General features: G+C 39.5%; 2 protein-coding genes across 2 annotated transcripts in view; both read left to right on the plus strand.

Annotated features, from left to right (window-relative positions):
• LOC139952756 (melanotransferrin-like) overlaps positions 1-15215 on the plus strand; it is a 29351-nt gene extending 14136 nt beyond the window's left edge. Inside the window, exons 6-15 of the mRNA XM_071951979.1 lie at positions 1237-1357; positions 1921-2101; positions 2499-2582; positions 3047-3215; positions 4248-4412; positions 5926-6092; positions 8125-8245; positions 8858-9020; positions 9663-9927; positions 10384-15215. Coding sequence (XP_071808080.1) covers positions 1237-1357; positions 1921-2101; positions 2499-2582; positions 3047-3215; positions 4248-4412; positions 5926-6092; positions 8125-8245; positions 8858-9020; positions 9663-9927; positions 10384-10662 — 1715 coding nt within the window. The 3' untranslated portion in view covers positions 10663-15215. The remainder of the gene's footprint in view (positions 1-1236; positions 1358-1920; positions 2102-2498; positions 2583-3046; positions 3216-4247; positions 4413-5925; positions 6093-8124; positions 8246-8857; positions 9021-9662; positions 9928-10383) is intronic.
• Positions 15216-16026: 811 nt separating this feature from the next.
• Positions 16027-23763, plus strand: LOC139952757 (kelch-like protein 21). The gene is made up of 3 exons (XM_071951981.1): positions 16027-17227; positions 21107-22293; positions 22991-23763. Exons 2-3 carry the CDS (start codon positions 21132-21134, stop codon positions 23716-23718), a joined length of 1890 nt encoding a protein of 629 aa, XP_071808082.1. The 5' UTR covers positions 16027-17227; positions 21107-21131; the 3' UTR covers positions 23719-23763.
• Positions 23764-26839: the final 3076 nt, after the last annotated feature.

Raw genomic sequence — 26839 nt, forward strand, 5'->3', positions numbered from 1 at the left:
AGTAATGTGGAGAGGTTGATAGTATAAAACGTTGTGAGAAACGGCTCCCTCTGAAATAATGTAGTTTTCGAGAAAGAAGTAATTTTCCACGGATTTGATTTCAAGACCTCATATTTAGAATTTGAGGTCTCGAAATCAAGCATCTAAACGCACACAACTTCATGTGACAAGGGTGTTTTTTCTTTCATTATTATCTTGCAACTTCATTGACGAGTTGATTTCAAATGTGAGGTTCGTTATTTTATGCCTAATATGTAGAGCATCAGAGATAGATGAACTGGACCCACATTCGATGTCTAGACAGATATTGAATGTGGGTTTCAGTCGTCGTGCTCTGGTGCACGTCCAAGAATGGGATCTGGAGGGGTTTTAGTTCTGAAAAAGGGTACATTATTGTGTGGGTGGTATTCAAGTAAAACCCTTCACAACCGAACCTTTGTTGTAGCTGAATCCACAAAAGCTCCTTTCAACTTTAAACCTTAGCTCTTATCCTTGTACTATGCAGCCCTAAATGATACCCTGGTTTTTTTTTTTCTTTTTTCTCTTATCCATAATATTAATTTTGGTTTTTACCCATACACCGATGTGTGTTGCACTGTATACTCAGTACTTTCCCGAGTCCTGTGAAAAAATATCTCAGGCATGTTACTCGGGTGGGATTCGAACCCACGACCCTTGCAATTCTAGAGCAGTGTCTTACCAACTAGACTACCGAGGTTGCCCGGCAGCTAGAGGCAGTTCGAATCCTATGTTTTGGCAGCGGGTACCGCGACGATATAATAGATGTTAAAATTGCATCGGGATAAAGAATATTAATTTTGGTTATTACCCATACAAGAATTGCAAGGGTCGTGGGTTTGAATCCCACCCGAGTAACATGCCTGTGATATTTTTTCACAGGACTCGGGAAAGTACTGAGTATACAGTGCTAACACACATCGGTGTATGGGTAAAAACCAAAATTAATATTCTTTATCCCGATGCAAATTTAACATCTATCTTATCTATAATGTTATACAGCCCTACTGAGACTCGATGTGTGTTTACCTTTCGACACATCTTTGAATACAAGCAGCTCTAAAATGGAAGCGAGCGGAGACACTAAACATTGTCACTTGACCATTTTTATTGCATCTGGCCAACGAGTTACTGTTTAGGGAGAACTCTGAAGTTGATTTTGCAAGAAAAAAAACTTTGAATTTTAGTGATTAATAATGTTTGTTTGATCCTTCCCAGGTGCTAAGTCTCTCGCTTACGATCCATTTGGTACTAACCCTGATAGTTTGTGTGCTCTGTGTCTCGATGACTGTTCTCGCAGCTCCAGCGAGTCGTACTATAACTATGCTGGCGCATTCAGGTAAAGTCAGGGACGAGATTGTTCAGTCTTTTGGCTGAATTCAGTCTTTTTATGTCGGTCTGGTGAAGAAAATCAGACAATATTTGTTTCCACAAATAAAGAAATCCTGCTCATTTGTCTTCTTCTCTGGTGCTTTGGATACTGTTTCCAAAAGCTCATTGGAATCTATAACCCCAGGGGTTACCAAATGGTAGAAATGCCAACATTTCAACATACCTTTGAATTTGTATCCAAGTTTCAGACTGTTAGTATTGACTCTCACCCCTGTAAAGTCCACACTCTTTAGCTGCTTATCTTCATGAAAACCCCTTTTTGAATCCACGGCTTCAGGTCTAGATTCAGCTCAGGCTAGCTTGGCCCTGCGGTTGTTTTGACAATTGCTTGTGCTTCGCATACGTGCTCAGGGCTTATATAAGATGGGGAATGGAGCCTGAAGCTGAATCCAAAGCTGAGACGGTGGATTCGAGAAGGGCCAAAGTCTAAGCTTATGGCTCTGAGTTGTATTTCCATTACCAATTTGCTGCAGTAGGTGACAATTAATGTTTCCCTTCTTCTTGATCAAGATGTTTGGCTGAAGACGCAGGTGATGTGGCGTTCATCAAACCAGTTACGATCACCCAATACACCGACCAGGGAAGCACTGAAGAATGGGCACGCGACTTAATGAGCGATGACTTTGAATTACTGTGTCCTGATGGTAGCAGAGCAGCGGTCGGAAGTGAGGCCAACTGCAATCTTGCTTTTGTGAGTGAATAATTGTGTCTTGTTCTTTTGTTTCTTTTCGGGGGGAGTCGGGTTGATTTTGGTTGGGGAACTAATGTAGTTATTGTGTTAAGAGTTATATTATAATAAACCACTCACAAGTGTGTCTGCGGCTGGTTAACGAAGGCTGACCATTCTTTACGGTAGTCTGGAAGCGACGGAGAGCTGAAGATAGTAGATAGTGTAAAACATTGAAACGGCTCCCTCTGAAGTAACATAGTTTTCGGAGTTTCAGAGTTTTCTCACAATGTTTTATATTATCAACCTCTCCCCATTACTCGTTACCAAGTAAGGTTTTATGCTCATCATTATTTCAAGTACAATTACCAATAGTGTCCACTGCCTTTAAGACAATTTGTGGTGTTTGTTTTGTTTACAGGTTCCAACACACGCTGTCATGACCTCCAGTAAATACATTTCAACCGTTCTTGCCGATTTTCGAGATGTGCTTCAGCGAGCTCAGGTATTGAACATCAGTTAATTAGTTACACTTACAATTAATAAATTATTAAGGTAATACAGAAAATTTACTAAAACAACAAAATTAACATTTTGGGAAGGGTAAATAATAATTAAATGAGTATCTAGATAAATCAATAAAAAAGTAAATAAATGAACAATAAATACTTGCCCAATACTTCATCTGCAAAAGGGAATCGAAACCCTTTAACAAAACTTTAAACCATTTCCAAAGAAACCAAAAGATGTATCGTGAATAGAAACTTACCGTTATCTTTTCCGTAATGTTTGATTTATTCTTTGTGGTAAATAAATGGAAAATAAATACTTGCCCAAAAGTTGATCTACAAAAGGTATCGAAACCCTTTAACAAAACTTTAAACCATTTCCAAAGAAACCAAAAGTTGTATCGTGAATAGAAACTTGCCGTTATCTTTTCCGTAATGTTTGATTTATTCTTTGTGGTAGACTCTTTTTGGTGCGGATGTCAACCCGAACGGTTTCTCCATGTTTGACTCGTCAATCTACACAGAAGGCTCCGATCTTTTGTTCAAGGATTCTACCGTTTCACTCAAGGATGTCGTTGACAAAGATTATACCCAATACCTGGGTGAATCGTACCTCGCTACTCTGAAAGGTTTACCTGATATTCTATTGAGAGTTATAAATTATGGGGCCCAATTAATAATAATAAACATCAGTTTTTATATAGCGCTTTTCACATTCGAAAGGCGTCCCAAAGCGCTTCACACTATTACCCTTGGGGTGGACTTCACAAAGGTAGTCCTAACTTAAGACTAGTCCTAGGCAATGCTAAGAGATAGGACTGGTCCTAAATCAGGACCAGTAACTCATCCTAACTTTAGCATTGCCTAGGACTAGTCCTAAGTTAGGACTACCTTTGTGAAGTCCACCCCAGGCTGCTGGCCATTCATCCTCTTGGGAGTATACAGCCTGTGCAACAAATATGCGCTACTCGGCTAAATCAATCACAAGAACCATCTCTGCCCTCACAGTACCCATTTTCCTCTGAGTGGAGAGAAGCAATTGTAGTGAAGTGTCTTGCTCAGGAACATGTGTCACGACTCCCAGACCCACAGAAATAAAATTAAGCACATAAAATAGTCAAGCACAACAAAATTATGCTTACTCGAATAAGGTCACCATGCCAAAGTACCATGTTACTTGCTCCATTTGTAAAATGTTCAGCTCTGTAATATTATAGTTTTACCCATATTCACCGATATGTGTAACCGAGTTCTGTGAAAAAAAAAGAATCACAGGCATATTACTCGGGTGGGTTTCGAACCCACAACCATGCAATACAAGAGCAGTGTCTTACCAACTAGACCAACTCCGTATTATTGTCCCTAGCAGGCAACTAGCAGGTTCTAAATGCAAGTATCTGCCGTCGATTTCACAAAACTCTTCCTAACTTACGAATCTTAGGACTTCGGACGAGTCCCAACCCTGCACTGTAGCATGCAGACCTTAAGATTAATCCTAAGTTAGGACGAGTTATTCATCCTAACTCGAGATAAGACGAGTCCTAACTCTTTGTGAAATCGTCGGCTGATGTTATTTACGTGCCTCAAAATGTGATGTCAGATGTTAAGGTTATACATCAACTGAAACTAAATCCTGAAATTTTTTTTTTCCTTTCATCTAGGTCTGGAAAAATGTCCAGCAAACACCCTCCGCTGGTGTGTGACCTCTGACTTTGAGAAGGAGAAATGTCGGGCCATGAGTTCGGCCTTCGAGGGCGCGGGTTTCACTCCACTTGTATCCTGCTTCCAAAGCTACACTGATTTGGATTGTGTTGCTGAAATCACAAGTATGCTTGACATTTTCACGTCATACTTTATAGCCCTTTTCACTGTTCACACGTCCAAAATGTAGCCAGGGTCCTTTGCTACAAAATTTACGAGTGTGTATTGTTTATTTGTTATCACTGTGTGGGACTGATTTTGTGAGCTTTCCCACTGAAGTTAAAAAACTTACAACCCTTGTGCGACATGAGAGTGATATGACGAATTGGTAATCCTGATCACCTTCTGAATGGACAAGATAGCACCCACAATAGTATGCGCTGTATGGGCATTTTGTCCTAGGACGTCCTTCAATAAACAAGGATTCCTTTCACACGATGATGTAGCCCACGTCCTTGGTCAAAACTTCCGCTAGTGTAAGATTTTGTCGTAGGTCCGGACTAAGCTTGGGCGATATCACGATATTATCGAATATCGCGATATTAATTTGGAAACGATTTCGATATCGGATGGATTTGGTTTTTATCGAAATATCGATATATAGCGATATATCGCGATAATCGCGATAATCGCGATATATCGCAATATCGATTAAATATCGCGATGTATTTGCTAGCTGAGACATTAGAACACCTCTCTTAAGCTATGACTGTCTCTTCTACAACTTTCACTTGGAGTTTGAAGACTGGTGATGTCAAATTTCATTAATCGCGATTATATCGAATATCGCGATATATTGTCGGCGATGTATCGTGAATAAAATAAATCGATATCGCCCAAGCTTAGTCCGGACCTCCGACAAAATGTAGCAATGTTGGACAAGATTTGACAAGGGACCCTGGACACTCCAAAAAATTTTGTCGTTTCACACGAGGTGCATTTTATAAAATCTTACAACCATGCTACAGTTTAGCGAGGGACCCTTGCTAAATTGCTCTTGTGTGAAAGGGGCTAAAGTTTTGCTTTGTCCAAGGCATCCCAGCCTACAAGCTTACAGTTTTAGTTTTGTAAAATCAAATTGTTTCTATATGTAAATGTTTGTAATGTTGATTGATTGATTGATTGATTGATTGATTGATTGGTTGAGTGATTGATTGATTTCTTTTAAGTATGTTTTCTCTAGTTTGCTAGTTTCTCATCACTTTCCTCAAATTGTTTAGCAAACTCTTGTGAAAAAAAACATCTATGCCCATCTGACCAACCATTATTTGCCGTTATTTGTATACACAATTTGACTCTCGAGGTCACTTTACACATGTTGTATGATTGTTTTAATCAAAATACACAAATGAAGACTTTTGTGGGTCTTCTATTATCATTTTTACAACATTTCAACTTTTATGATCAGTGAACAGTCGGATGAATTTAGTAAACATTTTGGATAGTTATCATTTCTAAAGCCAGTAGCATAGGAAACAAAAGCCCCGAGGCCACAGATATTAGGTTACTGTTTTTTGTTTTGGCATGCTGTCCCTGTTGTATGTTCTCGTGTCATTTTGATTATTATCTTGCTCTCTCTGTTCATGATTGAATGCCAAATAAATAATAATAATTCTGAACTTTCTCAAAAATCCATAGACAATCGCGCTGATCTGATCACCCTTGATGCGGGAGTTCTGTACAAGGCAGGGCGTGACAATGGCGTATCCCCAATCATGGCAGAAGATTACGGGCAAGGGGACAGCACCTACTGGGGTATTGCTGTCGTCAAAAGAGATACTACATTCACCATCAACGACCTGAAGGTAAGACTAGTCTGAAACCGCGGATTCGGCTACCGCTACGGCTAGTGTGCACATCTGCCTATTCTTCAACACTAATAGACGTGCTGATCTAGTCGCAGCTGTAGCCAAAGTCGCAGTTTCAGACACGGCACCTCGGAAAGAAATATTTTAAAGGAATTTTTTCTACCATCATTATCTTCAAACTGTGCAAGTTTAATGTAAATCTGTAGACATTGTTTTAATCAAAAAAGTACCTGCAGCCGATTTCACGAAACGCTAGGATTAATCCTAACTCGAGTTAGGACGAGTAACCCATCCTAACTTAGGATGGGTTCAATGCGTCCTACGTATTTGGATACAGATCTGAACCTGTCATAAGTCCTAAGATTAATCCTAAGTTAATAAGAGTTTGGTGAAATCGACGGCTGGACCCTTTAAACCAGCTTGAGGAAGAGCTTTCTGCAGGGTGACACCACAGCTATGGAACAGTCTTCCTGCAGACTAAAGAAATTTGAACTCTGTTGCTGTTTTTAAATTGCATCTTAAGACTCATCTATTTAATGCTGAATATAACTGGACTTGTTTAAATTGTTTGTGTACATTGATTCATGTTTTTTAAATTGTTTGTGTACATTGATTTGTGCATTTTTTGCTCTGACTTTTTAAAATCTATGCCTGGCTTGATTTGTATGAATTTCTTATCTTTTTAGTATGTATGCTTTAAATAATGTATAGTGTTCTTGTAGTAAACCTTTTTATGCACAGCACCTTTTAGGCAATTTATTGGATATATTATGGGGCTTTAGAAACGTTATTACTATTATTGGGTTTTTTTTCGGGAGACTTCTCTGTTCTGAAAAGAACTGTCCTGCTTTTTAAAGGCAGTGGACACTATTGGTAATTACTCAAAATAATTATTAGCATAAAACGTTTCTTGGTGACGAGTAATGGGGAGAGGTTGATGGTATAAAACATAAGTAATTTTCCACGAATTTGATTTCGAAACCTCAGATTTAGAACTTGAGGTCTCGAAATCAACCATCTAAACGCTCACAACTGCGTGTGACAAGGGTGTTTTTTTTTCTTTCATTATTATCTCGCAAGTCCGATGACCGATTGAGCTAAAACTTTCACAGGTTTGTTATTTTATGCATTATGTTGAGATACACCAACTGTGAAGGCTAGTCTTTGAAAATTACCAATAGTGTCCGCTGCCTTGAACTAATCCCTAGGCTGAAGGTATGAAAAATGGGTGGGACTACTACTTTAGCTTATAGGATTGTTATTATAAACTGCCCTACCGCAGAGTGAGTTTTCAAACTTTTTGACTAGTTGCTCTAGTCATTAGTGCTGGGCGAATAGTGAAATTTTGTTATTCGGATACCGCTGGCCAACTATCCGAAATTAACCGGATATTCGAATAGTTTTTTCGCCGCTAGAGGGCGCTATTTAAAAATAATATATATATATAAAATATTTTTTTTGCCGCTAGAGGGCGCTGTTCGTTTGTGAATGAGATCTTATGGGCGGATTGATGTTAGTTTTAGACAGTGTCACTCGGTTCATTCATAAAAATGACCGGATCTAATTTAAAGATGGCGATTTGCTTTTTCTTTTAATCGTGATTGACTCTACGTGAAGGAAAACCTTTGTAATCTTTGAACAAATTACGTCAGAAATGTCATTGTTTTAACTCTTCACGGAGGTGAGCATAGTTAAATACTTAATATATGCTGTTTTACGCTGTCTTAATAGAAGTTTTGTAAGGATAAAGACAACATTCATATCAGTTGTCACCTGCGTCCGCGGATATTCGGATATTAAAGAATATCCGGTTACTCGGTTGTAATTACAGAATTATCCGGTTTGTAAATAGGTATTCGCGCCCTATGCGGATATCCGGTTAAGAAAAAAAAGGCATTCGCGGTTACGGATAGGAAAACCTATTCGCCATTAACCGGATATTTGAATAATTCGCCCAGGCCTACTAGTCATCGTCAATCAGACTGATGTTAATTTTATTATTATTTCTGGATTGATTTTGTGTCCATAGGGGAAGAAGTCTTGTCACACCGGTATAATGAGGACCGTTGGATGGATCGTCCCAGTAGGCTTCCTTATCACTCGCGGTGACATCGTCGTAACCGAAACCTGTGACATCCCTCAAGCTGTCGGTAAGGAGTTTGTTTTGAAGTTATTTTTAATAAGAAATCGCCTTCACATCGCAGGGCTGGACGGCTACTGCAAGGTGACGGCTACACTTACTAGGGTGTTGTGGTCGGGCGGATAAGAGCACCAAACTCCAGTTTTTGAGACTTTGTTCAGCAGAGTGTGGATTAGGGAGTTCTGACACTTGTGTCCCTGAGCAAGACACTTAACATGCTTCTCTCCAACCAGGGGTCAATGGGTACCTGTTAGGGCAGAGATGGTTCTTGTGATTGATTTAGCCGAGTAGCGCATAATTTTTGCACAGGCTGTATACTCGTCAGTGAGCTGAGATGGTTTAAGGAATGATTTAAGGGCCAGCAACCAGGGGGAATAATAATATTGGAAGCGCTTTTAAACGCCCTTCGAGTGTGAAAAGTGCTTTATAAAAACTGGTTATTATTTACTGGTAGCTGCTAATTGGAATATTTAGGTAAATCATTAATTTCTGCTCATGAAATATCTTTTCAACTACATTGTATATCCATTTTTATAATTAACGCTTTTTTAAACCCAAAGTGCCCAATCTGAAGCAGAGTCCCCCTTTAAAGTCAGAATTGTTTTTTGGGTTTTTTTTGAAGGTGAGTTTTTCAGTGAAAGCTGTGCGTCGGGAAGCAAAGAAGAGAAAAATGACCCAGACGGTACCAACCCAGAGAGCCTTTGTGCGCTTTGTGCAGGAGAAGGAAGTAACAAATGTGCGTCTAATGCTGCAGAACCGTACGCTGGCTACGCTGGTGCATTCCGGTAGGTTGAAGATAAATCCGTTACTTATTTGATTTAGTCACTCCATTTTACTGAACAGTGAGCACCACATATATTTGAATGATGTTTAATAGGTGTCTTGGGTTCGAATCCCACCTGGGTATTATGCCTGTGGATTATTTTTGTTCATGGCTCTGCTTACCGTCGCATTCTGCACCTGCGATCACCATTATCTGCGTACTGTGCAGGCGCCAAATTTCTGCTCTAGCTATTTTAGCTAAGAATACCTAGGAACATGTAGTACGCACGTACACAAGCAAAAATTCCCGGCAAACCCGTGAAATATGCTAGACGTAAGTGCGTAAATCCGTGTTTCGTAAGTGTTGGTAAGCACGGCCATGAAATTGGGCCCTGTTTAGAATACTTCTTGAATGTACTTGGCCCATTTTCATAAAGCTGCTTAAGCACACCAAGTAGCTAAGCATAACAAAAGTGCGCTTGCCAGAGTAAGGGTACCAGCCAAACTAACATGTCGCAAGTACAATTTGTCACTGGTATCCGGCTCATTTCTGCTTTTTAATAGTAGACAAATGTTAGGCGATATTTTCTGCTTAAGCAGCTCTATGAAATTGGGCCCCGCATTGACGCAAAGATAATAGCCATATTGTCTTTTGATTACTGCAGATGCATGGCTGAAGGGGCGGGTGACGTTGCCTTTGTGAAGCACACTACAGTTGGGGACAACACCGGCGGGACAAACCAAGCTAGTTGGGCGATAAATCTGAAAAAGGAAGACTACCAGTTGCTGTGCCCAAACGGTACCAGAGCCGAGATAGATGACTACATGAACTGCAATCTTGCCAGGGTACCATCACACGCTGTGGTCACGTCTGGCGACAAGACTGCTGCCGACAAGAAGGCCATGGTCGACCTGTTGAATAATGGACAGGTTTGTTTGTTTTCTTTCTTGTTGGAGAGACACTTCATGTAAGTGTCGTGGCCAAGCAGTATTATCCTATCAAGGAGTTGAAGGATTTCAACTTTGGTTTTAAACATGTTAAAGGTGATAAGGACCTTTGCAAAGTAGGAAAGAAAGATTAATTAGTGGTTGAGTGTCACTTTTGTTGAACATCAATATACTTTTGTGTTTGAGAATGCATTTCCCCTTCAAAAATTGTATGATAGGTAGGAATGTTGTGATGGCGTTATTTATTAAAACCAGTCAAGCGTGATGGCATGAGAGGACCAGCTTGGGCGCGCTGGCCACAAGGCTGTCAGTCTGAATCCTGCAAAGAAACCTGTATCATGTTGCAACTTCTGTTCCATGCAAGAGACTCGACTCACCTTAGTGCCTATACAACCCAACATTCAGGTGTTCTTTTTTTTTTCTTCTTTTTTTTCATAGAATCGTTTCAAGAGTGACACAGGTTCAGGATTTAAGATGTTTGATTCCTCCAACTACACCAATTCTAACAATCTCATCTTCAAAGACTCCACCGTCCAGCTCCTCGACGCCAGGTCCAAAGACACCTATGACAAATTCCTGAGCAAGGAATACCTGGAAGACGTCGAGGCCATCTACTGCGACAAGAATGATGGAGGCACGTCATCAGCTGGCAACCTCCTGGCGTCTTTCCTAGTGGTGAATATCGCCTTGGTGATTCGCCGCATCGTTGTTGGCTAGAGAGGGTTCGATCAGAAATGAAAGGCCTTTTGAGAGGAGGGCCTCTAAGTCGGCATAAGAAATGTCACATTCTGGCAGCCTGGGTTTCGGCGTGAGTCGACGTCAAGACTGGGAAATATCTCTTTTTTTGTTTTTAACAATGGCCTGGTATCAAAATGTTTGTTTTGGGTTTTTTTTCTCTTTTTTTTTGTAGTTAAAAAGTTGACTGAAAAAGTACTCATGCTACATCAGTTTGTGTTCTTTTACAGTAAGGTGTTAACTGGTTTTATTGGTTGAATTAGAGTGCTGCCAACATTATATGATATTTTGTATTGATTGTGTTGGTATGTGCAATTACACAACTTTACTAATAAGATGGTTTTAAGGGGGTTGCTTTTCTGCTTGCTTCAGCTTATAAATCTTTTTTTTTTTTTGCATTTTTTCAGCTTTTTTTTTTTAACCCATAAATGATGTACTCAGACTTGTTTGCTTAGACTTTAGTTGCATTTAGATATTAACTAACAGGCTATTTTGAGAAATTTCATGGTGAGGTCTAGTTGATGAGAGAGGGATGTGATCCCATGTGGAGAGGAAGGTACAGGCACAAACTGAAGAATTTGACAACCGTTCCAAGCTGAAAGTGGATTGAACCAGTCCAAACTGGATCCGAGTGGTCTTATACAGCAGATACCAAGCAGTACTACACTCTGTGACCTTCTGTGATTGTGTCATGAGAGTTGTGTGAACGTGAAGAACCGGTCACAACTGGTTCGAACTTGGTCATAAGACTTTGACAAACATTCCAAGCTGAAAGTGGACAGAACCAGTCCAAACTGGATCTGACTTGTTTTTACTCATCTTCCTATCTTGGGTTGAGTCTGTACAGATTCAGAAGCAACCAAACACAGTACTACATTCCATGACTATTTGTTATTGTGTCATGAGAGTTGCATGGACATGAAGAACCGGTCACGACTGGTTCAAACTGGATCTGACTGGTTTTACTCATCTTCCTATCTTGGGTTGAGTCTGTACAGAAGCAACCAAACGCAGTACCACATTCCCCATGACCATTTGTTATTGTGCCATGAGAGTTGCATGGACATGAAGAACCGGTCACGACTGGTTCAAACTGGATCTGACTGGTTTTACTCATCTTCCTATCTTGGGTTGAGTCTGTACAGAAGCAACCAAACGCAGTACCACATTCCCCATGACCATTTGTTATTGTGCCATGAGAGTTGCATGGACATGAAGAACCGGTCACGACTGGTTCAAACTGGATCCGACTGGTTTTACTCATCTTCCTATCTTGGGTTGAGTCTGTACAGAAGCAACCAAACGCAGTACCACATTCCCCATGACCATTTGTTATTGTGCCATGAGAGTTGCATGGACATGAAGAACCGGTCACGACTGGTTCAAACTGGATCTGACTGGTTTTACTCATCTTCCTATCTTGGGTTGAGTCTGTACAGAAGCAACCAAACGCAGTACTACATTCCCCATGACCATTTGTTATTGTGCCATGAGAGTTGCATGGAAGTGAAGAACCGGTCACGACTGGTTCAAACTGGATCTGACTGGTTTTACTCATCTTCCTATCTTGGGTTGAGTCTGTACAGAAGCAACCAAACGCAGTACTACATTCCCCATGACCATTTGTTATTGTGCCATGAGAGTTGCATGGAAGTGAAGAACCGGTCACGACTGGTTCAAACTGGGTCGGACTGGTCTGAACTCGACTGTGCGTTGCATTTGGAAGTGATTAGGGAATTATATGCACCCACAACCAGATATGATTATGGATAAAACTGGTTCAAACTAGACAATCTGCGGCATTAAAACATCTGTCTGGTAAAATGATAAGAACTAGTTGGAACAATCGAGCTCAGGATCCAAGCAAATTGGAGTTGAACTTTACATTTTGTTCAAGTCGGTATCAATATTAAATGTTGTTATGACATTATTAACATGGTTACAGTTCATAAATAAATTCAGTTAATTTCAGCTCAGTGTAATGGTGAAGCCATCTTGTTTTCTTCCCCAATTGAAAGCAGTGTCACCAAACCGAGGCTGGTAGGGCCTTATGGTTTGGTACCCTTTTCAGTGTAATGCAAATCAGCATGCATTATTCATAGGGACCATGAGAATAATGGTTGCTTCAATACGGTTTTTTATTACATTTATTATTACTATTTTGTTTTTCCTCAACCAAATTGAAAACAAAAACTGTTCATGGAAATTGATTCCAAAGCAATAAACATTAGTTCTGGACCATAATATTTTGTTTTTTATTTGATTCTTAAAATTGTCTTATTTGACTACTTAAATTATTAAAACCTTATTTCTTGTTTATTTGAGATACAGCTGTGCTCATACATGCTTACTAAATAATTGCTTATTTGCCACTATCAAGTGAGGTTTGCAGAGACGCCATGAAAATAATTATAATTTTTAGGTAAACTGTGGTGGTTCTGTGCAGAACCGGTGGTGAGTAGTAAACACTTAGTTCTTTCCAGAACCACCTCCACAGCTCACAAGGAGAATTATTCTGCACTACTGGCCAGGCTTCGGACTGATGATACCCAAGCCTACATCCGTATGGACTGTAAAAGGGTTAACCCTGTTTCAGCCCTAGGAGTAGGTGGCAACGGCCTCTGGAAAAAATAATTGTAGCCCACACCTTGAAGTGGACTTCAGGCCTTGTGTGTCTGGCGACTTGCATAAAAAAAAATTAACAAAAATTAACATTGTTTCTGGGCAAACCTATCTTGGTTCTAATCCAACCAAGTACAGTTTATACTCCCACTCATTTGCTACTAATGTTTTTAACAATATTACTATAGTGCTTTTTGACTTGTTCACAGCATTGCTTCTTGCATAATGCCGCCTCAGACTTTGGTTTCTTTATTTTTGTTTCCATCTTGAGAAAGGTGGCCCCATCAGGCCCCAAATTCACAGAGCTGCTTAAGCAGAATATATTGCTTAACAACTGTCTGCTAAGCAGACATGTGCAGGATACCAGTCACAGATTATATCGTACATGTTAAATGGTATAGCCTGGCTGGTAACCTTATTTTGATAAGCAACATTTTTGTTGTGCTTAGCTACTTTGTGTGCTTATGTGGCTCTGTGAAACTGCCTTGACTGTCTGCCATCTTGGTTTAGCTTAGATCAATGGCCTAGTAAGAGAAGCTAATAAGGGAACCAGACTAAAGTGTTATACTTATTACACTAACCACAGCTGCAGCTTCGCATGCATCTTATGAAAGGTAAACCCCTTTTTTTTTTGGGGGGGGGGGGGCTTTAATTAACCTTGAAAGAAAATTTAAGAAAAGGAAATTCTTCGAAATATCTGGGACACCCATGAGGCTATCAGAGTGTAGCATTTCTGTATAATAATCTACATGATGTCAATTACTTTTATTTTAAGTGTATTACTGCATGCCTAAATGTGTGCATTTATAATCTGTGGTTACTCTTTTTTAAGGGAGCTGTATATTTTGTTTTGCCGCTTTTTTTCCGGCAAAAAGCAGTCGGTACTTTCATACATTCCGTTTGTGATGAATTGATTTTTGCCTCTTCAGTGAAAACTGTCATTCCCTTTCACTTTGAGGCATCTGAATTTGTATTGCATTATGCATAAAAGTGCTCTTTTTGACCATTCAAAATCTGTGAAGAACCAACAACTAGAGACTTATGTGGAAGGGGAAAAAAAAGCTGCTGTGAATTTGTATGATGTTCGAGTGGTTGTTGAGTTGAGCTGTAGCTTTTTTTAAATGAGGCAAACAAATTTAAAAACTGTTATTGACTGTTTTGGTGAGCATACAATTTCACCCAAAATATATATTTTTACTATCAAAATGTTATTATACCCAATTTTTAAATTTGCATGTTTTTTTAATCTTCGTGATTTGATAACAGATTTACTAATCAAGTCCCATAATTGTTCATGATTTTAAATGATTGAAAGGTTTTTGTATGGAAGCCCTTCTACAATGGCAATAAGAGAATTATTTCAACAACCACTGAGTCGGCTTTCCTCATGTAAACAAGAAAAATAGTTTTGATAATGAAGAATTGTATACATTTATATATAATTCCATGATTAAACTGAACTATGCACCCGTTTGTAAAACCGATTATGCAAACTGACTATTTTGTATACAACCTAACATTTTTATCACAGGATTTTTGCTGGTATGTATGACTTTGAATTAGTGTTGGTTTTAATGAGATATTAGCTTATGGTAAATGGATAGTTGGAAACCTAGAGGTAACGAAAGCTAATTTCACTGAGAAAGGTTATGTGAATAACATCTTTTAATATTTGGACAGTCGTACTGGTTTGGGAAGTGGTTGTAACCAGGTGATTGTAACCGGTTTGGATAGTGGTTGTCACCGGTTTTAAAATGGTTTGTAACCGGTTTGAATAATTGTTGTAACCGGTTTAAAGTGGTTGTAAACGGTTTTAAAAGTTGTAACCGGATTCGAGAGATGAAATTTGATGTTTGTGGGAAATGGTTGACCAAATAAATCATACCTGAGCAGGTGATAGGAATCATATACTATTTATGTGTGCTATAGTTAGTAATTACTTTAGTTTGTAGAAATTAATAATAGTAACCTTGGTTAAAGGCTGTGTACACTATTGGTAATTGTCAAAGACCAGTCTTCTCACTTGGTGTTTCTCAACATATGCATAACGCAACAAACCTGTGCAATAATAACGAAAGAAAAAACACCCTTGTCACACGAAGTTGTGTGCGTTTAATAGATGGTTGATTTCGAGACCTTAAATTCTAAACTTGAGGTATCGAAATCAAATTCGTGGAAAATTACTTCTTTCTCGAAAACGTTGTCACTTCAGAGGGAGCTGTTTCTCACAATATTTTATACTATCAACCTCTCCCCATTACTCGTCACCAAGTAAGGTCGTTTTATGCTAATAATTTTTTTGAGTAATTACCAACAGTGTCCACTGTCTCTAGTGATCTTTTACACCGGCCCAACCTACACAAACAAACAAACAAACAAACAAACAACTTTGACTATCACTCCATTCTATTGTTCTACTGTTGCTGCTGTAGTTGTCGATGGGGTTGTTTTTATACTTTTATTTCTCAACCATACTTATTAAATTTCACTACATCCGTATGGGCTTTGACATGTGCTAAATTCAGCCCCAGGCGTAGGTGGCAGTATGCCCCTGGTGAACGTTAATTTTGGTCGGTACCCCAAGTCAGTTGTAGCCCCCATCAATACCTTGATGTGTCCGTCTGGCCTTGTCATCAGGCGATTTCTCATTGTAAAAGTACAAACAAAGTTACCTCCCCCTCCCCCCCTCCCATTTCACTGGTTCCATAACCCTGAGAAGTGCCGGTGTCAGATGCAACTGTGTCCGCCATGCAATACTGTCCGCTCCTGACACTTTTCCGTATGCAATCGTGTCCGGGGCTATGCCAAAACCGTCCGGCGGACATGTAATATACATGACTGTGTGTGTGCGCACACAAGCGATCGTGCATGCACTGAACCTACGCATTATGCAGCATGAGTATTCACGTATTTTTATGATTGCAGCGAATACCCGGTGGCCGAACATTTTTTATGTCATTCATAACATAGCTTGTAAAAAAAAATGGCAAACGTGTTCCGTCGACCAATGGCGTTTAATTTACCTCAATTTTGTACTGGGGCGGACACAACTGCATGTGCAAATATGTCCGGGCGGACACAATTGCATTATGCAGCAGCGTCCGGGCGGACACGATTGCATATGCAAAACCGTCCGGCGAACATTATTGCATATGCAATAATGTCATCCGGATAGTATTGCATAAAGGACATAATTGCATGCAACACCGGTACAATGTGACACACTGTCGTCAAATACTACTAGTAGCATCCGATCTAATCTTGAATTAATTAACCACTACCTTGCCACATCATCTGTTTAGGTTTAACACTAGAGAATGCAATAATGACTGTAGCCAAATAATTACGTTGAAATACTGACTCTCGGCATTTTGAAGGTAACAAAAATACACACTGCAAGCCTCATGCGTTGGCAGCATTTGTGTCAAAATGTGAGAACTCCCAAAGCTAAAGATGATTATTGTTCATTTTCTGCTAGGTGCGTGAATGTATATAACTCATCCGCCATGAATTATGAGTGAAACCTGATAAATAGTATTCAACTTAAGGGGCCTTATTTACAGGTATTGCCGACAGCACGAGCATACACCGTATAATAGCCGCACACACTGATGACATACCAGCAACAATGCAGCGTGTCACAACCGCATCCCCTTTTGCTGCTCATAAATAATGCATAACCGTTGTGTGTAGTGTATTCGATTAAAACCGCACGCGACTGGCACGCGTCGGCCCTACGAGATAGCAAAAAAAAAAGAGGCGTGTACTGCTTGCCTTGTAAATTTGTTGTGATTGTATCCTCATGTTGTGAGTGATGGATTTGAAATGCCTTGGTGGAGTGGATGTTTCTTCACAGGTGAAGGAGGATACATGAATATCTCTGCTGGAGTTCAAGACAGAGGAGTAGCTTATGTGCACACTGAAGGTATGTTTACCTTATAGGATAAGTATATGCCGGCATATACCTACATTTGATTATCAACATCACTTTATACGTTGATAAGAGCATGCATGCAGTTATATGAGGTTATATCCTAATAATGTCTTTCCGAATTGTGGCATATATTTGTAAATGTTAGTAGGGTTGTTATATTAATATTATTTTTTAATTGTTCATCGACATGGTGTTTAATAATGTGTGTCGGTCACCTGTATACATGTTTATTCAAGGGGGCTGGTTTCCTAAGGCTGCTTTTCGTGAATTTATGTGCTTAGATTTGCAGTGTTAGAAGGCGCTGTAAGCGCAGAGATGTGGTTAGCACTGAGCTGTGAGATTGACCCAAGTTCAACATAGAAGATACAATGTGTACAAGGACGGCGAGAAGGGTATAAGAGCTCGTTTGCAAAATCAAGAGAGAATTGTGCACTGGGATAAAAATATCTAGAGGAATTGTTCCTCTTATAATGTTCTAAATTCAGTCACTGTTTGGAATAAGCACAGCATTTACGCGTGGGGAGAATGCTGTGCTACGATTGTGCTTGGCATGAAAACCTTAACAGACTGAAATGGTTTGGAGATGTTTTGATTGATACACCCTCTTTGAAAGAGCACGTTAGTTTTGCCTTAAACAAAAATGGTTTTCCCATTCAAGGGAAAATTTAGGATTAATTGGGAAGCCTTGCTGACGCTGTTGCAAGGATGCCGGGCGTGTGGGATCACTTTACGTGGATCACAAATAATTATTGTAATCAAATTATTGTAATCAATTATTTAGGGGAGTGGCTTAACTATTTCACATATTTTTTTATATTTTTTATTACCAATTTGCCTTCTATTTAATTTCAAATTTTTAATTTATGTAAAATTGTTGTAATTCAGCCTTTGTGCTGCGAGGCCAGTTTTTTAATAAACCATTTTATCTATCTATCTATCATTATTTGGGGGTAAAAATTAATTGCACTTGCAAGTTCACGGGAACTTCATGACAAAGGTTTCTTCTCACCTTTTCATTTCAAAAACTCGACAAAATAGAACTGTATATTGTTCTACTATACTTATAGATGCATCTGTGATGGTAGCAGGGATGGTAGTCTTGCAGCTTTTGCGGGTAATTATTATTTATGAATACGAGGAAACACGCTTTTCAATGGATAGGGTCTTATTATGTATTTTTACAAACTACCCGCATAAAATACGTCAGCTGTTTGTGCTCGACGCTAGCTTGAATGAATTGAGAAAATTATTCGTCTCAGTTTAGTGATTCTATTTTCGTTGGGACATTATTTTATTTTATGCGTAGTATTTATAGTGTGTTCTTCTGAGAAAATAGACTCGCACGTTAAAACTGTTTACATAATGTTTAAATAATCTTAAGAAACCTGTGTGATAAGCCTAGATGTTAAATTATGTTTACACTCTCAAAAGAATAGGCATACTTAATTTTATACGGTAAAGCACTAATTATAACACTCATTTTTGTTTCCGAGTCCTGTAAACAAAACCAACAGAAATATAGGACTAATGGTCAACTCGAAAACATCTACATTTTGCTTATTGTGTTTAAAAACTGCTAACATTTGATTACATTTTATGCTTTAGTTTGTATTTAATAGTTAGAATAAAAAAACTAAAAACGTACTAATAAAGGGATTATTTTGTTGCTTATACCAACAACAAACTTCCTAAATCAACCGCAACCGAAACAGAAACCATTTTACGCTTCATTTCGAAACAAGTCTACTGAACATTAAAGTATAGAATAAACTTAATCATTTCCAATGAATTTGTTTCCACAAACTGATACTTAAAGGCAGTGGACACTATTGGTAATTGTGAAAGACCAGCCTTCACAGTTAGTGTATCTCAACATTTATGCATAAAATAACAAACCTGGGTAAATTTGAGCTCAATCGGTCATCGAAGTTCCGAGATATGAATGAAAGGAAAAAAAACACCCTTGTCACACGAAGTTATGTGCGTTTAGATGGTTGATTTCGAGACCTCAAGTCCTAAATCCGAGGTCTCGAAATCAAATTCGTGGAAAATTACTTCTTTCTCGAAAACTATGGCACTTCAGAGGGTGGCGTTTCTCACAATGTTTTATACAATCAACCTCTCCCTATTACTTGTCACCAAGAAATGTTTTATGCTAATAATTATTTTGAGTAATTACCAATAGTGTCCACTGCCTTTAAAACACAATGTAAACCGATTCTTAGGCAAATACTTACGAGCAGGTTAAACATTATCCCTCAAGTACGTCTAATGACAGACATGGTCTTTATATTGGCGATATTCAAGTGGTTTTTATTCTTCCACCGTTAGAACTATAACTCCACTTCCTTATTACATTCAATGGTGTCCTTCCATACAGGACACAATCTAGCGAGCCTGTAATTTCAAGGGTCGTCTGTTGGAATGGAGGTCCATACTCTAAAACTTCATGTAGACCTATAGGATATCTACACTTATGTTGGTGGAAACTTATTTCAATTCAAAAATTGGTGTTGTTTAACATCGAAATAACAAACTCTACATGGCAAGTGCATGGTGTTAATAATAATAATAATAACCCGTTTTTATATAGCGCTTTTCACACCCGGAGGGCGTCCCTAAGCGCTTCACTTTATTACCCCTGGTCACTGGGCCTTAATTCACTCCTTAAACCATCTCAGCTCTCTGTTGGGGAGTATGCAGCCTGTGCAACATTAATTTGCGCTACTCGGCTAAATCAACCACAAGAACCATCTCTGCCCTCACAGGTACCCATTTACCCCTGGGTGGAGAGAAGCAATTATAGTTAAGTGTCTTGCTCAGAGACAAAGTGTCACGACCGGGTTTCGAACCCACACTCTGCTGAACAGAAAACCAAATATATATTGATACATCACCCATGCATTTCCTCAAATCAACACCGAAATACTTGCCCAATATGAATGCTGGGATAGGATTCAAATCAACACCGATGGTGTAAATGTTCAAATTATTTCCATGAGTCTTCAATCACAATACCACGCAGTTGGCCTGCATTGAATTTGACAGTGTAAAAGTCATTGATTTTCTACGGCATTGAATAAAAAAATAATCTCATAATGTAAATAAGTGTGTCGGATACACGGCGTCTGGATATACCACATAAACACAGAGTGTGTGCTGTTAGTAAAATTCAGTTTTCTTTGATAGCGTGCCACACCGATCGATTGTAATCAGTGGTTATTTTTAAACAATGCGCGTAAAAATCATTTACAACGCTGCATCGGTTCTTCCTATTGGTCGATACATTAATTCATTCATTGAATTGTTGATACGAGCTCTCTTATTGGCCAATCGATAAGATAACACATTGTACTATGACAGATGGCCATGCCTAGCCGAACATCTGTTTACGATTGTTTTATTTAGAGCATCTGAATGGAACATTTACAGTTTGTGTTTTGTTTTCAATTAGCATGTATAATCTGTTCGCGAGAGTATCCATGGTGTGGCGTGGAAAAAGTCCCCCCAAATTGCTGCAACTTACATCAAGAAATTTAATACGGCAAGAACTTGTTCTGCCCGTGCCCTCCCCCCCTCTCCCCACCCGAAAAGGTAACATATCCAAACTTAATTGTAATGATATTGTCAGTAGTTTAGAAAGGCTCGTTTTGGCAAGTTTGGACTTGACTTTGTCCAGCGAGTCAGACAGGATATTTCTCTAATCTATAAGTTCCGCCAACGAGTTATACATGTAGTTTGATTTAGGATCACTTAATACTGAAGAGCCGTTTCAGACATGTTTGACTTGGGCAGTCGCATTGTCGAAAAAGAAAACTCTACTGATTGCTAACAAACTTGTAATTGTAATTTTGTTGTTTTTCACTGCAGACTGACGAAGTAAAGGATTTCCAAGATGTCGTCATACGATTTCACGCGAGAGCTGTCGCTCTCATCTGTAAGGTCATCGTACAGCTGCGAGAATTCACGAGTTTTGAGCGGCTCGTCACCACATCGAGGCTCGGCTTCGTCTCCTTCGTCAGCCTCGCTGTCGAGTGACCATGAATCAAGTTTTGTTTACTTTGATGCTCTGCTTCCGAGCAACGTCCTGTCTCTTCTGAACGAAATGAGGCTGAGCGGTGAGTGTACGGACACCGTGCTCTGTGTTGGTTCCCGTGAATTCACCTGTCACCGTGCGTTACTCGCTGCGGTCAGCCCGTACTTCAGAGCAATGTTTGCCGGCGATTTACGGGAGAGCTTGGAAAGCCGGATCTCCCTCCATGACCTTTGCCCTCGGATGGTGGGCATCCTGATCGAATTCTCGTACCGGTCTCGCATTCTCATCACTGAGGAGAACGCCGAGGAGCTATTCATCACCGCTAATTTCCTTCAGTTCGAGCAGGTCGCCAAGTCATGCACCGAGTTCCTGCAGAGGAACATCACCGCGGGAAACTGCATGAGTCTCGCGAGGTTTGCCGAGACTTATCGATGTCTTCCGTTGCTGAGAGACGCAGAGAAGTTCATCCTGGAGAACTTTGAGAGCGTTTCAGAAGAAGATGAGTTCTTAGATCTTCGGTTTGACCAACTTGTAGCGTACATTCGCCATGACCAGCTTGTTGTGCAGTCGGAGAAGGCCGTCTACGATGCAGTGTTGAGATGGATCAAATCGAACCCGGAAGAGAGAGCTTTCTTCAGATCACAACTCCTCCGATCGATACGTCTTCCTCTCATCGAAGAGGACATCTTAAGTGAGATGCTCTCATGTCGAGATGAGGACAGTCTCTCTAAGTCAAGACACTGCAATGATGTTCTGAAAGAAGCTAAATGCTGCCAGTGGTTGATGAAACGAGGATACCGCGTGTTGGGCCCGGGTACCTCGCCAAGAAGTCCAGGTCGAAGGTCAGAGGTCATTATACTGGTTGGAGGTCACCAGAAGGGTCTGGATGGAGAGTACATCTACAGTGATGAGATGTTTTGTATGGATGCAGGAGAGGCTGTCAAGTCATCGTATCCAAGATGGTATCCTTTAGCTAAGATGCCGCATCACATGAAAAGAAAGTACAGTGTTACTGCATTAGGTAAGTAATTGTGTATACGCAAAAAGTGGTTTTACCTTCATCATCTCCTTCTTGAGTTTGTTTTGAAACATTTTGTTTGTGTTTCTATCAAACGAAGACGATGCTTGGGCCGTATGCGAATAATCGGCTACAGCTACGGTTACGACTGTTGCTAAAGGTGTTACTAGTGTCCCATACTTCAACGCATGACGGCGAGGAGATACAGCCGTAGCCGTAGTCGTAGCCGCCATTTTGAACACAGCCTTGTGTGGTTTTCGTACGACCATCAACACAGCATTATTTTAGATAACGTCAACAGCGCCCTCACATTAATTAAAACAGAAAGTGCACTCTCACTGCTGACGCAAATATACCCGGTAGTTTAAAACGCCAGGTAACCAAGAGGCCCCTATCGATTTCATGGGCGATCATCATTTTTGTTATAAATATTTGCTCTAGTATTGCGGTAAGAAGAAACTAGTAAACTTGCGGGTACAGCCATGTATAATTTTTTTTTTTTTTTTTTTAGTGTTGGGTATAATAATGTGAACTGTTATGAGTTAGGTCTGAGAGGGCGCATCTTTTTTGATGATAGTATTTTTTTTTTTTTTTTTTTTTTTACTTTTGCCCTTCCCTGGACGGCCTGTGCTTGTTTTTATTGTTTTGTCCGGAGAATTCAAATAAAATAAATAAATAAATAAATATTGATTTTCTGCAGGTTCTGATATCTATGTTACCGGTGGTTATGACACTGTTTGTGACCAATCATCTCGTCTCGTTTGGCGTTACTCCTTCTCACGTAACCGATGGAGACCAGTCACCAGCATGCTCGAAGCCCGCCATTCTCACGGCTCGGCGTCATTAAACAGTCGTCTGTACGTAGTCGGCGGCAAGACGTCTTTCCAAAACACCCGTTTGGACACAGTAGAATGTTACAACCCATTCACGGATGAATGGAAAACTCTTCCCCCTCTGCCAATTGCCGTCAGCGTACCGTCCGTTGTCGGCCACCATTCAAGATTGTATGTGATTGGTGGAGCCACGCAGGACGAGTGCGCATGCCCGCATATCCAGTGCTACGATCCAATCACAAACGCTTGGTCGCTGCTTCCGAATCTTGAATTCTCCAGAAAAACGCTTCGGGTTACCGTTTCCGATGACGGAAGAATGTTCGTCCTGGGCGGGAGAAAACCTCGCGAAGTTTCCGAAGTCTCGGTGGAAACAAGCGAGGAGTGCCAGCACGAGCCGTCCAATGAGCAGCGGACATTTCCTGGGATCACCGTTGCGGGCGACAGATTGTGGATTTTTGGCGGGAAAATTGGGGAGGAGTCCAAAAGTTGCGCCGAATATTACGATTTACAAACTAACACGTGGACTACGTTAGTAGGGTTCATGCCCAAAGCATTGTACATGCACGGCTGCGTGACGATAGCCGATGACGCGTGATACTAATGACGTTATTCAGTGCCATAGAGGGTGCGTTCGTTTAGCTTCCCCGGGTCGACCCCGGTGTGTGGCGGGTTTTTTTTCCAGGACGAACGTGTGCAGATAATTACCCACGTTCGTCCTGGAAAAAAGAAACCATACACCGGGGTCGACCCAGGGAAGCTAAACGAACGCACCCATTGTGCCATAGAGATATAAAACCAATGAACAAACAAAATAACGATCATAACGTGTGTGATTATGTTTCCTTATAAACCGTGCTGCAAGTCTCGAACATTTTTTCATTGAGGCAAATTTTCAGTGAGTCAAATTAAGTTGACATCAAATGAAAAAGTATAGGATATTGAAATAGCACGTACCTATGTTGGTAGCCAACACTAAATTTTTAGTTGACGCGTCAATGCGTTTGTACCGTTGCTGGTGCATATAGGCACTGGACACTGTTGGTAATTACTCATAGTTAACAAAAAACCTTACTTGGTAATAATGAGCAATGGAGAGCTGTTGATAGTATAAAACATTGTGAGAAACGGCTCCCTCTGAAGTAACGTATTTTTTGAGAAAGAAGTTATTAGAGATTATTTTTTGTTTGAGTAACTGACCTTTCGTTCAGTTAAGTACTATCGTCTTCAGCAAAAAATGGATGTGCTCGAAAAGCTATTCTACTTTGCGACGATTGACAGTAGTACTAATATTACACAATAAGTCATTTTACTTTACATTACTGTTTGTCTGTTTGTTTGTTGGTTTTGTATTAATGTGGAAAGTTTCTTCGGTATGTTGCATTTTTCTTAAAATTCGATAATGTTTCAGATGTGTGGAGGATTAAAAATTAGTTTTAAAAATATTTCTATTTAAAAAAAAAACACGTATAGTTGCAGTCTAGACTGATAATAATGTTGCTTTCATTTTATAGGACCAAAGAATGATAATTTTGAAACATTTTATTTATTACTTTTAATAAACAGCAAATAAACTAAAACAGCTTGGCTGTCAGATATTTTATGAAGATGGGCAGATAATGAACAATATCTAATTTGTGAACAAATTGTTTTCATATTATAACTATCACGAATGATTTTGAAATAATGGTGTAATTTTTGTTGTAAATTAGCGAGATTTTAATAAACACCGACATTGCTTGTTAACAAGTTTATTACTATAATAATGTTTACAAAAGCAGTAGGCACTAATAGATTCTGTCTTTAAATTTTGGGAAATGTATCTTTTCCATGCACGGTGATTGTTACTTCTGGTGACGAGTAATGGGAGACTTTCAGGACGCTTGGTGGCAGCAGACTTACCAGGTGAAATCCATTGTTCTCGGTAATGTGCGCATGCTCAGAACTACGTAAACAATGGAAATTTACCTGGTAAGTCTGCTGCCACCTAGCGCCTCAAAGTCTCCCATTGCTTTTATACTTTTATTATTTAATTTGAATAATGTGCAATCGTTAATTATTATTGTTTCTTAGCCGCACTGTCTTTGACTTGCCACTTTTGATAATGCTGGTGTTATAAATTATTGTTGATAGCATGATTTATTGTTTTAAAGCCAGTGGACACTATTGGTAATTACTCAAAATAATTATTAGCATAAAACCTTTCTTGGTGACGAGTAATTTGAAGAGGTTGATGGTATAAAACATTGTGAGAAACGGCTCCCTCTGAAATGCCATAATTTTCGAGAAAGAAGTAATTTTCCACGAATTTGATTTCGAGACCTCAGATTTAGAACTTGAGGTCTCGGAATCAACCATCTAAACGCACACAACTTCGTGTGACAAGGGTGTTTTTTCTTTCATTATTATCTCGCAAGTTCGATGACCGATTGAGCTCAAACTTTCACAGGTTTGTTATTTTATGCATATGTTGAGATACACCAACTGTGAAGGCTAGTATTTGACAATTACCAATAGTGCCCACTGCCTGTAAAGGATTTGGGTACTTTTTCAAAATGTCCACATTAAACTTACAGGGTTTGAAGATAATGATAGTGGAAAGCTTCCCTTCAAATATTACTTACTGAGATGCTGTAGTTTTTGAGAAATTAGTAAAACAATGTCATGAAAATACGTTTGTAAATGATTAAAATAATGTTCGTCTCATTAGACGAAAATTATTTTCATGACATTGTTTTACTCATTTTCCCCAAAACTACAGTACCTCAGCACGTAATATTTTCAGGGAAGCTTTCTACTATCATTATCTTCAAACTGTGTAAGTTTAGTGTAAATCTGTGGACATTGTGTTTGTTGTCCTACAAAAGTTACATAGACCCTTTAAGGGTAAAATTTTTATATCCATTTTAAACTCAAGTGAATTGTCATAATTCTGTATATATATATAGAAACAGACTCAGAGGTAATTGGTTAAATAAATAGACTTGATATAATCTGCAGAGCTCGCCGTCCCTTCAACTTAGGTATTCACCACTGCTGCATAATAATTCTTGCAGCTTTCTCCTGAAGACGACCATAACATACTGATCGAAACGTCGAGTTGAAACCAACGGTTACTTTCAGAACCTCCCAAACTCATTTAGAGATAGTTATTACGTGTTGTAACCGCAAATCATTATTGTATTTCCACCATGCAAAGTTTCAAATCCTACTAATGATAATTCTTGTCAAAGCCTGTTGTGGACAAGGTGATGAGACATTGAAGAATAATAATTGTCAGTTTTACAATAATGTGGGAGGAAAACCACACCGAATATCAAGGAAAACCCGAAGCAGTCGGGGCCCAATTTCAAAGAGCTGTTAAGCACAAAAATTTGCTTAGCATGAAATTTGTCTTTGATAGAAACAGGATTACTAACCAAATTTCCACGTGGTTTTCAGGATAAGCAAACAACCCCTGATTGACGTGCACTGTAAAAAAACAAATGCGAACGTGTTCCGTCGACCAATGGCGTTATGGTTTAATTTACTGCAAGGACGGTTTAGCCCGGGGGCGGACACAGCTGCATATGCTATTGCATATGCAAAACCGTCCGGCGCAGATTATTGCATATGCAATAATGTCCTCCGGATAGTATTGCATAGAGCCGTCAACTTTAAACATGAAGTGCGACCTCTGTTGGTGAAGGTGATTTGGCTGGTTTATTGAATTTCCCTGG

The sequence above is a fragment of the Asterias amurensis genome, chromosome 20 (assembly GCF_032118995.1).
Source record: "Asterias amurensis chromosome 20, ASM3211899v1".
Lineage (NCBI taxonomy): Eukaryota > Metazoa > Echinodermata > Asteroidea > Forcipulatida > Asteriidae > Asterias > Asterias amurensis.